General features: G+C 61.5%; 2 protein-coding genes across 4 annotated transcripts; both read right to left on the bottom strand.

The window, feature by feature from the left end:
* Positions 1-622: 622 nt before the first annotated feature.
* Positions 623-4,136, bottom strand: UXT (ubiquitously expressed prefoldin like chaperone). Of its 3 annotated transcripts, XM_071419294.1 has the most exons (6): positions 3,588-3,981; positions 2,864-2,945; positions 2,402-2,466; positions 1,786-1,893; positions 1,068-1,131; positions 623-971 (listed from the first exon to the last, which is right to left on the bottom strand). In XM_071419294.1, exons 1-6 carry the CDS (start codon positions 3,656-3,658, stop codon positions 918-920), a joined length of 444 nt encoding a protein of 147 aa, XP_071275395.1. In that variant the 5' UTR covers positions 3,659-3,981; the 3' UTR covers positions 623-917. The 3 variants fall into 3 exon arrangements, with proteins under 3 accessions (XP_071275395.1, XP_071275397.1, XP_071275396.1); XM_071419296.1 differs by lacking the exon at positions 1,068-1,131 and having other exon boundaries at positions 3,588-4,136; XM_071419295.1 differs by lacking the exon at positions 2,402-2,466 and having other exon boundaries at positions 3,588-4,089.
* A 902-nt stretch (positions 4,137-5,038) lies between these two features.
* Positions 5,039-15,096, bottom strand: SYN1 (synapsin I). Its single transcript, XM_071419305.1, has 14 exons — positions 15,074-15,096; positions 14,109-14,166; positions 13,180-13,262; positions 11,148-11,213; positions 11,059-11,104; positions 9,975-10,064; positions 9,630-9,692; positions 8,787-8,929; positions 8,116-8,184; positions 7,514-7,616; positions 6,856-6,993; positions 6,693-6,756; positions 5,517-6,339; positions 5,039-5,423 (listed from the first exon to the last, which is right to left on the bottom strand). Exons 1-14 carry the CDS (start codon positions 15,094-15,096, stop codon positions 5,348-5,350), a joined length of 1,845 nt encoding a protein of 614 aa, XP_071275406.1. The 3' UTR covers positions 5,039-5,347.
* Positions 15,097-15,601: the final 505 nt, after the last annotated feature.

Here is a 15,601-nt window from a genome sequence, read left to right as displayed (position 1 = left end):
TAAAAAGGGGCGGGGCTTATAAGGACACGCCCCTCTGAGGTGGGGAGGGGTCTCAAGGGGGTGGGGGCTGTTTGGGACACGCCCCCAAACTCCACAGCGGGGAAATGGCAGGGGGGGGATTCCCTTCGGGGGACCCCCTGCCCCAGTGACGTCACAGCTGGGCTAAGGACCCCGCCCCCCACCTCCATCTGTGCCCCTCCCCCACACCCAACGGCCACCAGGATCCCGCCCCCCGACCCCGCCCCTCAGAGGGAGGGGGCGGGGACAGCCCCAAAGAGGCTCCGCCCCTTTTTGGGGGGACTCCGGGGTTACTCGGGGTTTACTCCGCAGCCCGGAACGAGAAGGGGCTGCTCTGAAGTTACTCCAGCGCTACTCAGAGCTTACTCAGGGGTTACTCCAGCCTCAGAATGGAGTGCTCCAGTGGTACCTTAAGGTTACTCAGGGATTACTCTATGCTTACCCACACGTTGCTCCAGGTACTCCAGGGTTACTCCCAGGCCTCTCCCCACTGCTTACAGGGCCCTCACAGTTTACTCATAAATTACTCCGGGGTTACTCCGAGCTCCCTCCTGTGTGCCACACCCCTCACCCAGTTCAGCTTTACACACACGTTACTCCAAGGTGTAAAAAATCCACTTTATTCTGGCTTTACACACAGGTTACGCCAAGATGTAAAATCTCCACTTTACTTTGGCTTTACACACAGGTTACCTCAGGTGTAAAATCTCCGATTTACTCCAGATTTACCCCCAGATGTAAAAAAACTTCGCTTTACTCCAAGTTTACTCCCAGGTGTAAAAACTGCGATTTACTCCAGGTTTACACCCAGGTTACTTCCCGGTGTAAATCTCCTCTTTACGCCAGGTTTACTCCAGGTTTACACCCAGCTGAGGGGGGCGGGGCCAGCGCAGTGTCCATCAGGGGTCAGAGGTCACGGGGGGCTCCTGCAGCCCCTGCAGCTCCCGCAGGCCCTGGGGTGGGGCAAAGCGTTGGGGGCGTGGCCAGTGGGTGAGGGGGGCATGGCCAGTAGGTGGAGGGGGCGTGGCCAGGAAAGGGGGCGGGATTACCTCCAGCACCAGCCGGATGTGGGCGCGGATCTTGGCCCCGTCGCGCGTCAGGGAATCGCTGAGCCTGAAAGGGGCGTGGCTTGAGGGGGCGGAGCTTTGATAAGAAGGGTGGGGTCTCCTGAATGGCTGTGGCCTGGTGATTGGCAGGATGAGGCCACGCCTTTTTTGTAATAGTGAGTGGGGATGCGCATTGCTTTAATGGTGTGGGCGTGGCTTAGTTCGTGTGGGCGTGGCCTGATGGATAGCACTCCTTATTTGGTCATGGAGTGATTACAGGATCTCCTTTTATGGTATGGGCGTGACCAAAGGGGGCGTGGCTTGCCCATCTGGAGCCACCTGGGGCCCTGGGTGAGCACCAAGGGGCGTGGCCTAAGTGGGTGTGGTCCAAAGGGGCCTGGCCACTCTCCCACCCCAAATGCAGCAGGAATGAGGGGCGTGGCTCTACAAAGGGGCATGGCCTATATGGGTGTGGTCCAACAGGGCGTGGTCACCTCCTCCCACCCAAAACACAGTGGGAATGGGGCGTGGCACTGGGGCGTGGCTCCTAAATGGGGCATGGCCTGAATGGGCGTGACCTCAAGAAACAGGCGTGGTCTGTGCTCATGTGGGCGTGGCCAATGCCCAGCACCATGGGGCATGTCTGGGGGCTATGGGCGTGTCCAGTGAATGTGGGCGTGGTCGGGGGCGTGGTCAAGGGGGCGTGGCCGGTCTACCTCACCTCTGCAGGAGGGAACTGCGGCGCTCCAGGTGCCTCAGGGCCTCGGGCAGCGTCAGCTCCGCGAAGAACCCGAAACCCAGAGCCACGAACACGCGCCGGGGGTCCGGGCTGGGGGCACAGCCGGGGGAAACGGGGGTCAGGGGGGCCCCGAGGGGGCTTTGGGGGGGTCTGAGGGGGTTTTTGGGGAGGGTCTGAGGGAGTTTTGGGGGGATTGGAGGAGGTTTTTGGGGGGTCTGAGAAGGTTCTTGGGGCGTCTGAGGAGGTTTTGGGGGGGTCTAAGGAGGTTTTTGGGGTGTCCTGGGGGTCGTGGAGGCCCCAAGGGAATCAAATTGAGGAGATTTTTGGAGGGGGGGGGGGTTTAAAGGGAGTTTTGGGGTCACTCAGGGGAGTTTTGGGGTCCCTGCAGAGGTTGAGGGGTGATTTTTGGGGCGGTTTGAGGAGATTTTGGGGGGAGTCTGAAGGGGTTTTTGGAGGGTCTGGAGGGGTTTTTGGGGGTTCTGAGGGGATCTTGGGAGGGTCTGAGGAGGTTCTTGAGGGGTCTGAGAAGGATTTTGGGGTGTCTGAGGGGGTTTTTAGGGCTGCTTGAGGAGGATTTTGGGGTCCCAGCCCCACTCACACTTCGGCACTGACGAAGAAATTGCAGCCAAGATCCACCTGGGTGTGCAGGGGGGCGGCGGCGTCCTGGGGACCCCAAAACCCCCCCGGGACACCCGGGGTTACACTGAGACCCCAAAGACCCCCAGGGACCCCAAATCGCCCCCAAATCTCCCCACGAGATCCCCGAACATCTCCTCCAAATCCACCAAAATGCCCCCACGAGACCCCCAAACCTCCCCAATCACCCTCACATCTCCCAAATCCCCCACAAAACGCCTCCCAAATGCCCCGAGACCCCACAAAATGCCCTGATCCGCCCCCAAATCCTCCTGCTAGACTCCCAAAAATCCCCCCAAATCCCCCTAAACCCCACCCAAGCAGACCCCCAAACATCCCCCCAGACCCCTCCCCACCCCTTCCCCAGCCATGACCACGCCCCCCTCGTTAAGCCCCGCCCCCGGCCCCGCCCCCCCCCGCGCACCTGCAGGCGGCTGAGGGCGGAGCGGAGCTGCAGCACCTGCGCCTGCTGCTCGAACACGGCCTCGCGCTGCTCCTGCACCCGCCTGCGGGGGGCGCGGTCAGGGGGCGGGGCTTTCCCCGGGGGGGCGGGGCATCGCGGGGAATGGGCGTGGCCACAATTCGCGGTGCGGCGGAGGGGGCGTGGCCGCCAAAGGGGAGTGGTCTTAGGGTGAGTGGAGTGGCCACAATACAGTGGCTATGGGGGTGCGTGACCTTACAATGGGCGTGGTCACAGCATGTGGTTATTATGAAAGGAGGTGTGGCCCCTATTTCATGGCCACGCCTCCTTTCTTATTAAAGGAGGCGTGGTCATGAAATAGGCAAAGTCTCATAATTCATAGGCGCGGTCACATTATGCTGAGGTTGAGGGGGCGTGGCCTCAGCGTGAAAGGGCGTGGCCACAACACTGTTATTATGTGGAAGAGCTGTTAATGTGTAGGGGGCGTGGCCATGAAGGGGCGTGGCCTCACTATGAATGAGCCTGGCCAGGACACGCGGGTATTACGCGTCGGGAAAGAGGGCGTGGTCACCAAATAGGCGTGGCCTCAGCATGAAAGGGCGTGGCCACAACACACCCGCCATTCTGCGGAGGCGGGGTCGAAACGGGAGGGGCGTGGCCACAGCGGCGAGGGGAGGCCCGGGCTGTCGCGGGGGCGGGGTTTCAGTCGCGATATGACGTCGCTTACCTCAGGTCTCGCTGCAGGACGTCGCTGACGAACGCCTCGTAGCGCTGCGCCTTCTCCGCCGCCGCCGCCATGTTGCCTCTGACGTCATCGCCGGAAGTGCGTCATCACCGCGCTGCCGCCTGTAGGGCGCCCCCTGGCGGGCGGGAGGTCCCGTCCCCGTCCTTCCCTTCCTTATCGCGGTCGCTTATCGCGACATGCCCGCCGCTCTATCGCCGATAAAACCTTACAGCGCGCTGAGTGCGTCCGGAACAACGCGGCCTAAGCCCCCCAGCCCGTACCTGGCCCAGGTGTGCCCCAGGTGTGTCCTGGATGTCCTCAGGTGTCCCCAGCCCCCAGGATTGTCCCACATGTCCCCAAGTGTGTCCCAGGTGTGTCCTCAGCTCTCTCCAGGTGTCCAAGGTGTGTCCCAGGTGTGCCCAAATGTCCCCAGGTGTTCCCAGGTGTTTCCCACCCTCCAGCTGTCCCAAGTATGTCCCAGGTGTGTCCCCAGGTGTGTCCCCAGGTGTGTCCCCAGGTGTGTCCCCACCCCCCAAGTGTCCCAGATGTGTCCCAGGTGTGTCCAGGTGTTCCCCAGGTGCCACCCAGGTCCCTCCCAAGTGTGTCCCCAGGTTTGTCCCAGATGTGCCCAGGTGTGTCCTCACCCCCCCAGGTGTCCCCAGCTGTCCCCCAGGTCCCTCCCAGGTGTGTCCCCAGGTGTCTCCCCCCAAATTTTGGGGTCTCCCCCCCCCCCCCCGCCCCCATCAGCAGCACCCAGCGCCAGCAGCTCAGGGATTTATTGACCCCGCCCACCTGGGCGAAGGAGGCGGGGCTAAGCAGGGTGTGTCAGAGAGGAGGCGTGGCCAAGCGGGGGGCGGGGCTTAACACACTCACGAGCGCACACTGAGAGACCCCCACCAGAATTGGGGGGCGGAGGGGGGGGCTTGGCAAGCACAAAGCGGAGGGGGAGGGAAGCGCCGGGGGCATTTGGGGGGTCCTGAACCCCTGGGACCCCTCCCCAAAATGGATTTGGGGGATCCTGGGTGGATTTTGGGGGTTCCCAGGGGAATTTCGGGGATCCCAAGAGGGTTTTGGGGGTCCTGAACATGTGGGACCCCTCCCCAGGGGGATTTTGGGGTGACCTGGGTTGATTTTGGGGTTAATTCTCCGGGGCCTGGGGTACCCGAACCCCCCCATTTGTGGGGTCACAAAGCAGGGGTGGATTTGGGGGTGTCCCCAAGGGGTTTTGGGGGGACCCGGGGGGGCGTTTGGGGGCGTCCCCATGGCAGTGTTGGGGGTGTTTTGGGGTGTCCCCAGTGGGATTTTTGGGGCACCCCCGGTGATATTTTGGGGTGTGCCTGGGGGAATTTGTGGGACGCCCCGGGTGGGGTTTTGGGGGGATTTTTGGGGTACCCCAGGGGGATTTGGGGTGCCCCGGAGGGGATTTTTAGGATATCTCCAGGAGGCTTTTAGGGTACCCCCAGTGGGATTTTGGGGTGTCCCCGGGAGGTTTTTGGGGCGCCCCCGTTGGTTTTTTGGGATATCCCTCGTTGGTATTTTGGGGTGTCCCCGGGAGGTTTTTGGGGTGCCCCTGGGAGGTTTTTGGGGTGGTGTCCCCGGGAGGTTTTTGGGGTGTTCCCAGGAGGTTTTTGGGATATCCCTCGTTGGTATTTTGGGGTGTCCCCGGGCGTTTTTTGGGGTGTTCCCGGGAGGTTTTAGGGGTGTCCCCGGGCGGTTTTTGGGGTGTCCCCGGGCGGTTTTTGGGGTGTCCCCATGTTTGGGGCTCAGTCGGAGAAGAGGCTGGCGAAGCTCTGCCGCAGCGCCCGCAGGCTCTCGGGGGGGCCCTGCTCGGGGGCGGGGCTGCGGAATTTGGGGGTTCAGGGGGGGTCCAGGGGGCGGGGCCTCGCCCCTCCCCTCCCCCTCCCCCCCCAGAGCCCCGCCCCCCCGACTTACCTGGGGGGAGGGGCAGTGCTGGGTTTGGGGGCCAGCGCCGGTTTGGGGGCGATGGGCGGGGCCTGGGGGCGGGGCTGGCGCGTGGTGGGCGGGGCCTGCGGGCCGGGGGGACGGGGCGTGGCAGAGGAGGGTGGGGTTTGGGGGCGGGGCTGGGGCACGGAGGGGGAGCGTTGGAGGCGGGGCTGTGGGGAGGTGGGCGGGGCTTGGGGACGGGGCTGGGGTGACGTAGCCGGGCCTTGGGGGCGGGGCTGAGGAGAGGAAGTGGGCGAGGCTTGTGGGCGGGGCTGTGAAGTGGGCGGGGCTTGTGGCCTTGGCTGGGGAGACACAGCTGGGCCTGGTGGGCGGGGTTGAGAAGTGGGCGGGGCTTGAGGGCGGGGCTGCGAGGTGGGCGGGGCTTGAGGGCGGGGTTGGGATGTGGGAGAGATTTGTGGGGGTGGCTGCGGGGATGTGGGCGGGGCTTGTGGGCGAGGCTGCGGGCTGGGTGGGCGTGGCTGAGGCGCAGAGGCGGCCAGAGGTGGGCGGGGCTGCGAAGTGGGCGGGGCTTGTGGGTGCGGCTGCGGCGAGCTGGGCGGGGTTTGTGGGCGTGGCTGAGCCGGACTGGGCGGGGTTTGTGGGCGTGGCTGCGGGGAGGTGGGGCGGGGTTGGGGCGTGGCCGTTGGGGTTTGGGGGCGGGGCTGTGCAGCGAGTGGGCGGGGCTGGGCGGGGCCTCGAGGTTGGGCGGGGCCTGGCTGGGCAGGGCGTGGTGAAGCTCCGCCCATTTGTGGGCGGGGCTGCCCCTGCGGCTGGGGGCGGGGCTGGGCGGGGCCAGACGGAGGCGGAGCACCTGGAGGGAAGAGAAACAGCTGAGGCAGGTAAGGTCCTAATTTGGGCCAAAATCCTCCAATTTTGGGTGCATGGGGGCAGATTTGGGGTGTCCCAGGGCTGGGAGTGGCTCCCCAAAATTTGTGTGTCTGGAACAATTTTTAGCAATTATTTAAAATTTGGAGAATTTTTTGGATTTAGGCCAAATTTGAGGTGTTTTTTTTTAGGAAACCCCCACTTTTTCCAAGCCCCTTTTCAGGGAAAATTTTCCCATTTGGAGCAAAAGCCGATCCCTCAAATTTTAGGACGTAAATCCCCAAATTTCCGATTTTTGGGCGTCCCCAAAATTTTGGGTTTTTTTTTTTGGTCACTCACCCTGGGGCTGGGGTCTCTGCTGGGGGGGGGTCCCCGGCCGGGGGGTCCCCGACGTCGCCGACACCTGCACAAAAAGGAGGGGGCGGGGGTAAAGGGGGCGGGGTTTAAATTTTGGGGGGGGGTCTGGGAAGCACCTGGGGGGGGTGGGGGGAGGGGCGGTTACCTGTGGGCGTGGCCTGGCGGGGGAGGGGCTGCGGGGGCGGGGCAGCTCCTCCCTCATCCGCTCCAGCACCAACTCCACGATCCGGGCCTGGTCCTCGGCCGCACCCGGGCCCAGCAGAGGCAGCCACGAGCCCAGGACCTGCAGGTGGGCACAGGTGGGCACAGGTGGGCGGGGCTCAGGTGTGGGCGGGGCTCAGGTGTGATGGGAAGGTGGCAGAGGGGGCAGGTGAGCAGTGGAGCCCAGGGAGGGAGGTGCAGGTGGTCAGGAGAGGTGCAAGGGGAGGGAACCAGGGGTTAGGGGGGACAGGTGATTCAGGTGTGCCCCAGGTGTGTCCAGCTGTGCCCAGGTGTGCCCAGGTGTGTCCCATGTGTCTCAGGTGCCCTATGTGTGCCCAGCTGTGACCCAGATGTGGCCCAGGTGTTCCCCAGGTGTGCCCAGGTGTCCCACACCTGTCCCCGCCTGTGTCCCAGGTGTCCCCCAGGTGTGCCCAGCCCTGCCCAGGTGTTCACCAGCCCTACCCAGGTGTCTCAGGTGCCCCTCAGGTGTCCCCCAGGTGTTCCCCAGGTGTGCCCAGCCCTGCCAGGTGTCCCCAGGTGTTCCCCAGGTGTGCCCAGGTGTCCCCCAGGTGTGCCCAGGTGTGCCCAGGTGTGCCCGTTACCTGCACAATCTGCTCCTGCCCGTCGGGGCCCCTCAGCGCCTCCACCCCGCAGATGTCAACGCCCCCAAAGAGGCCGGCGCAGGCGTCGACCCAGGCCCGGTGCCTGACGAGGGGCGGGGCTCAGCGGCCACGCCCACTACCGTGGCCACACCCCCTCAGCGCGGCCACGCCCCCTCGAACTGGGCAGAGCCTCTTTTCAAATGGCCACGCCCACAAAACCCCACATGTCACACCCCTTTGGGTGGCCACGCCCATCTAAGCCACGCCCTTTCCCACATAGCCCCACCCCCTCTCAATAACCCCGCCCCTCCCCACATAGCCCCGCCCCTTCTCTTCTAGCCACACCCCTTCATGCTAGCCACACTCCCTTCCTGCATAGCCACACCCCTTTTCTCATAGCCCCGCCCTTTCTCTTCTAGCCACACCCCTTTTGTGCTAGCCCCGCCCCTTCATGAGGGGCCACACCCCTTTTATCATAGCCCCACCCCTTCTTTCTTGGCCACGCCCCTTTCTTTAAAGCCCCACCCCTTCTCTCCTAGCCCCACCCCACCCGAGCCCCTCCCAAGGCCACGCCCCCTTTGGCTCCGCCCCCTCGCACTCACCTGGGGCTGAGAGCGACCGGCTCCACCTGCGGCCCCTCCCCCGCCGTGTCCCCGCCCCCCAGGGACCACCTGGGGAGACACCGGGGTCAGTGGGGCCCCTCCCCCACTCACACAGGCCCCGCCCCTTCACAGACCACTCCCATTCCCAGTGCTCCCAGTGCTCCCAGTCCCGCTCCCAGTGCTCCCAGTGCTCCCAGTCTCACCGCAGGGCTCTGTACTGGTTTCCCCATTTCCCCCAGTCCATCCCAGTCCATCCAGTACCTCGCAGTGCTCCCAGTCCCATTCCCAGTCCCATTCCCAGTGTTCCCAGTGTTCCCAGTGTTCCCAGTCTCACCGCAGGGCTCTGTACTGGTTTCCCCAGTCCCTCCCAGTGTTCCCAGTCCCATTCCCAGTCCATCCCAGTGTTCCCAGTCCATCCCAGTCCCTCCCAGTGTCCCCAGTCTCACCGCAGGGCTCTGTACTGGTTCCCCCAGTGTCCCCAGTCCCATTCCCAGTGTCCCCAGTGTTCCCAGTGTCCCCAGTCTCACCGCAGGGCTCTGTACTGGTCCCCCCAGTTCCCCCAGTCCCATTCCCAGTGTTCCCAGTCCCATTCCCAGTGTTCCCAGTCCCATTCCCAGTGTCCCCAGTCCCATTCCCAGTGTTCCCAGTGTTCCCAGTTCCCCCAGTCTCACCGCAGGGCTCTGTACTGGTCCCCGATCCTCTGCACCCGCAGCCGCTCGGTTCCCACGGGGCCCCCCCGCAGCAGCGCCCCCGCCCGGGCCCCGCCCATGGCAGCGGCCACGGCCCCCAGGAGCTGCGGGGAGCCCACGCGCACCTGGGCAGGTGAGGGACAGTGAGGGACAGTGAGGGACAGTGAGGGACACAGGGACAGTGAGGGACAGGGGACAGTGAGGGACAGTGAGGGACAGAGGGGACAGTGAGGGACACAGGGGACAGTGAGGGACACAGGGGACAGTGAGGGACAGTGAGGGACAGAGAGGGACAGAGAGGGACAGTGAGGGACAGTGAGGGACAGTGAGGGACACAGGGGACAGTGAGGGACAGGTGAGGGACAGGTGAGGGACACAGGGACAGTGAGGGACACAGGGACAGAGAGGGACAGAGAGGGACAGTGAGGGACAGTGAGGGACAGTGAGGGACACAGGGGACAGTGAGGGACACAGGGACAGTGAGGGACAGTGAGGGACAGTGAGGGACAGGGGACAGTGAGGGACAGAGAGGGACACAGGGACAGTGAGGGACAGGGGACAGTGAGGGACAGTGAGGGACAGTGAGGGACAGAGAGGGACAGTGAGGGACACAGGGGACAGTGAGGGACAGGGGACAGTGAGGGACAGTGAGGGACAGAGGGGACAGTGAGGGACACAGGGGACAGTGAGGGACAGTGAGGGACACAGGGGACAGGTGAGGGACAGCTGAGGTGTGACACATTGAACCACACCCACACAGAGCCACACCCACATTGAACCACACCCATACAAATCCACGCCCACCTCTGGCCACGCCCCACTCACCTCTCCCACCCCGGCAGGGGCGGGGCTGAGCGTCACCGTCATGGGGAAGGTGGGGGCGGTCAGCTGGGGACACCAGTGACACCAGTTAGAGACCAGTTAGAGACCAGTTAGAGACACCAGTGACACCAGTTAGAAACCAGTGACACCAGTGACACCAGTGACACCAGTTAGAGACACCAGTGACACCAGTTAGAGACCAGTTAGAGACCAGTGACACCAGTCCCAGTCCCCCCCAGTCCCTCCCAGTCCCCTCCCAGTCCCCCCCAATCCCCTCCCAGTCCCTCCCAGTCCCCTCCCAGTCCCTCCCAGTCCCTCCCAGTCCCTCCCAGTGCTCCCAGTGCTCACCAGTCCCCGGGGCCGGTTGCAGAAGCGCTGGGGCACCAGTGGAAAGGCCTCATGGCCCAGTTCCCGCTGCAGCCGAGCCAACTGGGCAAACTGGGAGCAACTGGGAATGTCAGGGCCCAGCCGAGCGCCCTGCCCAGCACTCCCAGCACCGCTCCCAGTTCCCTCCCAGTGCTCTCCCAGTTCATCCCAGTCCCTCCCAGTCGCCCCCATTCCCCCCTCTCCCAGTCCCCCCAATCCCTTCCCAGTGCTCCCAGTCCCCTCCCAGTCCCTCCCAGTGCCTCCAGTTCCCCCCGAATCCCCTCCCGGTCTCTCCCAGTCCATCCCAGTCCCTTCCAATCCCCCCTAAATCCCCTCCCAGTCCCCCTAAATCCCCTCCCAGTGCCTCCCAGTCCCCCCATTCCCTCTCCCAGTGCCCCCAGTTCCCCCCCCAGTCCCTCTCAGTCTCGCCCAGTGCTCCCAGTTCCCCTCTCAGTTGCTCCCAATCCCTCCCAGTACCCCTTAAATCTTCTCCCAGTCCATCCCAGTGCCCCCCATTCGCTCCCCCAGTCACCCCAAATCCCTTCCCAGTCATTCCCAGTCCCTCCCAGTCCCCCCGAATCCCCTTCCAGTTCCCTCCCAGTGCTCCCAATTCATCCCAGTTCACACCCAGTCCCCCCCAGTCCCTCCCAGTCCATCCCAATCCCATCCCAGTCCCCCCCAGTCCCTCCCAGTCCCTTCCCAGTCCCTCCCAGTCCCTCCCAGTCCCTCCCAGTCCCTCCCAGTTTCCTCCCAGCCCCTCCCAGTCCCTCCCAGCTCATCCCAGTCCCCCCCAGTTGCTCCCAGTCCCCCCCAGTCCCACCCAGTCCCTCCCAGTCCCCCCCAGTTTCTCCCATTCCCTCCCAGTCCCTCCCAGTCCCTCCCAGTCCCCCCCAGTCCCTCCCAGTCCCTCCCAGTCCCATCCCAGTCCCCCCCAGTCCCTCCCAGTCCCTCCCAGTCCCATCCCAGTCCATCCCAGTCCCTCCCAGTCCATCCCAGTCCCATCCCAGTCCCTCCCAGTCCCATCCCAGTCCCATCCCAGTTCCCCCCAGTCCCTCCCAGTCCGTACCAGGCAGGGTTGGTGGCTGAACCCGTACAGGGCGGGGATGGGGTCGCTGCCCGGGACCCCCCCCCAGGTGCAATCCCACCAGGAGCCGCCTGGGGGCGCCCCCCGCGCCCCCCTCGGGCTCCTCCCGCACCAGCACAAAATCGGGGCGCACCTTCCTGGGGGGGGGGACGGACACACGGGGGGCTCAGGGGGGTCCCCAAATCCCCCAGAACTCCCCAAAATTATAAACAACAAAATGCCCAAAAATTAAAAAAAAAATCGTGCAAAAAATGAGATTTTTTTTCCCTTAAAATTTGGATTTTTTCACCTTAAATTTGAGGGGATAGTCCTCTCCCCGCACCTCCAAAATTTGGAATTTATGCCCCAAATCTCCCCGAACCCCCCCAAATCCCAACCCCTATAATCCTCCAAAATAATAAAAAAAAATCTTAGAATTTTTTCCCCAAAAATTTTGGGGTTTCACCCTAAATTTGAGGGTAAAAACCCAACCCTGCACCCCAAAATTTGGAATTTGTGCCCCAAATTTGACCGCCCCCTCCCCACACCTCAAAATTCAACCCCCAAATCCAAAAACTGAGATTTTTTTCCCCAAAATTTTGGTTTTTCACCCTAAATTTGAGGGGAAAATCCTCTCCCCACACCCCAAAATTTGGACTTTGTGCCCCCAAAACGCCCCCAAATCCCCACCTCAAAATTCAGGCCCTAAAATCCCAAAAAATAAAAAACAAAATCCATACTAAAAATGAGATTTTTTTCCCTTAAAATTTTGGTTTTTCACCCTAAACTTGAGGGGAAAGTCCTCTCCCCGCACCCCCAAAATTTGGGATTTGTGCCCCAAAACCGCCCCAAACCCCCCAAACCTCCCCCGGCCCCCCCCAAAATCTTTTCAACCCCCAACTGATCTTCCTTTGAACCCCCAAAATTCACACTCAGAACAGCAAATTCAGCCCCAAAAATGAAGAGAAAATCCCAAATTCAGCCCCAAAAAGGAGGAGACCCCAAATGAAGCCCAAAATTAAGGAGGGGACCCCAAATTCAGCCCCAAAAATGAGAAGAGAACCCCCAGATGAAGGAGGGATCCCAAATTCCACCCCAAAATTAAGGAGGGGACCCCAAAATTCAGCCCCAACAATGAGAAGAGAACCCCCAGATGAAGGAGGGGACCCCAAATTAAGCCCCAAAAATAAGGAGGAGACCCCAAATTCAGCCCCAAAAAAGAGGAAGGGAACCCCAAATGAAGCCCAAAATTAAGGAGACCCCAAAATTTCCACCCCAAAATGAGGAGACCCCAAATTTCAGCCCCAAAAATGAGAAGAGAACCCCCAAATTAAGAAGGGGACCCCAAATTCAGCCCCAAAAAAGAGGAAGGAAACCCCAGATTAAGGAGGGGACCCCGAATTTCCACCCCAGAAAGGAGGAGACCCCAAATTCAGCCCCAAAAATGAGAAGAGAACCCCCAGATGAAGGAGGGGACCCCCAAATTCTGCCCCCCAAAAGAGGAAGGGGACCCAAAATTTCCACCCCAGAAAGGAGGAGACCCCAAATTCAGCCCCAAAAATGAGAAGAGAACCCCCCAGATTAAGGAGGAGACCCCAAATTCCACCCCAAAATTAAGGAGGGGACCCCAAAATTCAGCCCCAAAAATGAGAAGAGAACCCCCAGATGAAGGAGGGGACCCCAAATTCAACCCCAAAAAGGAGGAGACCCCAAATTTCAGCCCAAAAATTGGGAGGAGACCCCAAATTCAACCCCAAAAATGAGAAGAGAACCCCCAGATGAAGGAGGGGACCCCAAATTCAACCCCAAAAAAAAGGAAACCCCAAATGAAGCCAAAAATTACGGAGGAGACCCCAAATTCAGCCCCAACAATGAGAAGAGAACCCCCAGATGAAGGAGGGGACCCCAAATTGAGCCCCAAAAAAGAGGAAGGGAATCCCAAATGAAGCCCAAAATTAAGGAAGAGACCCCTAATTCCACCCCAAAAACGAGAAGACTCCAAATTTCAGCCCTAAATTAAGGAGGGGACCCCAAATTTCACCCCAAAAATGAGAAGAGAACCCCCCAGATGCAGGAGGGGACCCCGAATTCCGCCCCAGGATTTTGGGGGGTCCCCGTGGGTACCTGGAGCCGCCGCGGGCGGGGTCGATGCTGACGCTGAGGGCGCCGTGGGTGGAGGCGGCCAAGGAGAGCTCCGAGAACTGGGCCTGGGGGACCCCGAAATCCAGGCGGGGACACCCCAAAACCTCCCCCCCGACACCCCCCCCGAGTCCCGCCCCAAACCTGGCCAGGGCCCCCAAATTGGGTGAAAAAAAAAATGAAATTTTTAGGAAAAAAAAGAATTGAGATTGGGGGGGTTTGGTTCGAAATTGGCTGAAATTTAGGAGGGGGGCTCCCCCAAATTTGTCCAAAATTTGTCCTGAACCCCCAAATTTGATGGAGGAATTGGGGGGGGTTGAGGAACCTGGAGCCCAAAATCTCCAGGGAAGGCCAAAAATCTTTGGATTGAGTGAGACAGGGAAATATTTTGGGGCACCCCAAAATTACCCTTAAAGGAGCCACAAATTTCTCTTGGGGACCCCCAAAATTCTTTGGGTTGAGACCCAAATTTCATTTTGGGGCACCCCAAAGTTTCCCTTAAGGGAGCCCAAATTTCTCACAGGGGACCCCAAATCCTCCCTAAACCCGAACCCCAAAACTGGGGAGAGATGGGAGAGTTCAGAGCACCCCAAAATTTGGGCCAGGCCCCAAAATCCAGGGAAACCCCAAATCCAGAACCCCCAAAACCTCCCAGGACCCCCCCCCCAAAACCAACCCGAACCCCCAAATTCTGAGGGGGGGGGACCCCAAAGCTTCGAGAGACCCCCAAATTTTAGGGGTGACCCCAAAATTGGTGCATTAAAATCTATGGGGAGGGAGGGGGAAAACCCAAATTTTTTTTGAGAGACCCCAAATTTTTTTGGGGGAGTCCCTAAAATCAGAAAGGGGAGGCCCTGAATTTTTAGGGGGGGACCCCAAAATTTTTTTTAGGAGGGGGGGTCCCCAAAACTCACCTGCTCCACCCTCAGCTCCACGTCCCCGTGCACGGATTTGCCCTTGAAGGGTTTCACCCTAGGGGGGGGGGAACCCCAAAATTTTGAGACCCCCCCCCTCCCAAAAATTCTGAACCCCCACAAAAATCTGAGCCCCCCCCCCAAAATTTGAACCCCCTCCCCAATTTGAGGCCCCTCCCAAAAATCTGAGAACCTCCCCAAAAATTTGAAGCCCCCCCCAAAATCTGAATCTCCCTCCCCTCAAATTTGAACTCCCCCCAGTTTGAGACCCCTCCCCAAATTGCCCCCCCCCCCCAAAACCGCCCCCTCCCCAAAAGGAGATTTGGGGATCCCGGGGTGGGGCATTGGGGGGTCCCACCACGGGAATTTGGGTGGGGGGGATCCCAAGAAAGGGCGGAATTTGGGGGGGGGGGGTCTCATCACTGGAATTTGGGGGGGAAGCTCATGAGGGGGATTTTGGGGGGGGTCTCAGGATGGGAATTTGGGGAGGGGGGGGTCCCATGACTGTAATTGGGGGGGGGGGTCCCATGAGGGGGGGATTTGAGGGGGGGTCCCATCACTGTAATTTGGGGGGGGTCCCCATAACAATAACTGGGGGGGTCCCATGACTGAAATTGGGGGGGGGGTCCCATGAGGGGGGGGATTTGAGGGGGGGCTCCCATGACTGTAATTGGGGGGGTTCCTGTGACTTTAATTGGGGGGGGGGGGGGTCCCCATAACAATAATTGGGGGGGGGGGGGGTCCCATGAGGGGGGGATTTGAGGGGGATCCCATCACTGTAATTTGGGGGGGGGGGTCCCATCACTGTAATTTGGGGGGGGGGGTCCCATCACAGTAATTTGGGGGGTCCCCATAACAATAACTGGGGGGGGGGGTCCCATGACTGTAATTGGGGGGGGGGTCCCATGAGGGGGGGGATTTGAGGGGGGGCTCCCATAACAGTAATTGGGGGGGGGTCCCATCACTGTAATTTGGGGGGGGGTCCCATGACTGCAATTGGGGGGGTCCCCATCACTGTAATTGGGGGGGGGGGTCCCATCACTGTAATTTGAGGGGGGGTCCCCTGACTGTAATTGAGGAGGGGTCCCATGAGGGGAGGAATTGAGGGGGGGTCCCATGACTGTAATTTGGGGGGGGGTCCCATGAGGGGGGGAATTGAGGGGGGGTCCCCTGACTGTAATTTGGGGGGGGGGTCCCCGTACCTACCAGTCCGTGCCGGGGGGGGCGATCACGAGCAGCAGCGGCGCCGTGGGGGGAGGGGTCCGGGGGGGTCTCCCCGCCCCTCCCCCAGCTGGGGGGGGGTCTCCGCCCATCCCCCCCCGCCAGGAAATTCCCGTCCGAGAGGCGGCGCCGCAGGAACTCCATCCCTGGGGGGGGGGGTCCTGGAGGGGTTTTGGGGGGTCCTGGGGGGTCCTGGGGGGGATTTGGGGAGTCCTGGGGGGGTTTGGGGGGTCCTGGAGGGGATTTGGGGGGTCCTGGGGGGTCCTGGGGGG

Source organism: Agelaius tricolor, unplaced genomic scaffold (assembly GCF_023055355.1).
Source record: "Agelaius tricolor isolate 1412-34295 unplaced genomic scaffold, bAgeTri1.0.p SCAF_104, whole genome shotgun sequence".
Classification (NCBI taxonomy): Eukaryota; Metazoa; Chordata; class Aves; order Passeriformes; family Icteridae; genus Agelaius; species Agelaius tricolor.
The sequence above is the reverse complement of the archived record's forward strand: the minus strand, read 5'-3'. Positions and strand labels throughout refer to the sequence as shown.

Excerpts from the sequence above, each read along its gene's own strand:
- UXT (XM_071419294.1), bottom strand. The coding sequence starts at position 3,658 with ATGGCGGCGGCGGCGGAGAAGGCGCAGCGCTACGAGGCGTTCGTCAGC. Across the intron at positions 2,946-3,587 it reads GTCCTGCAGCGAGACCTGAG|GCGGGTGCAGGAGCAGCGCG; the intron begins GTAAGCGACGTC and ends CGCCCCCCGCAG. Across the intron at positions 1,132-1,785 it reads CGCAGTTCCCTCCTGCAGAG|GCTCAGCGATTCCCTGACGC; the intron begins GTGAGGTAGACC and ends CGCCCCTTTCAG.
- SYN1 (XM_071419305.1), bottom strand. The coding sequence starts at position 15,096 with ATGGGACCCCCCCCCAAATTACA. Across the intron at positions 14,167-15,073 it reads GGACCCCCCCCCAAATTACA|GGTGAAACCCTTCAAGGGCA; the intron begins GTGATGGGACCC and ends CCCCCCCCCTAG. Across the intron at positions 10,065-11,058 it reads TCAGCCACCAACCCTGCCTG|TTTGCCCAGTTGGCTCGGCT; the intron begins GTACGGACTGGG and ends AGTTGCTCCCAG.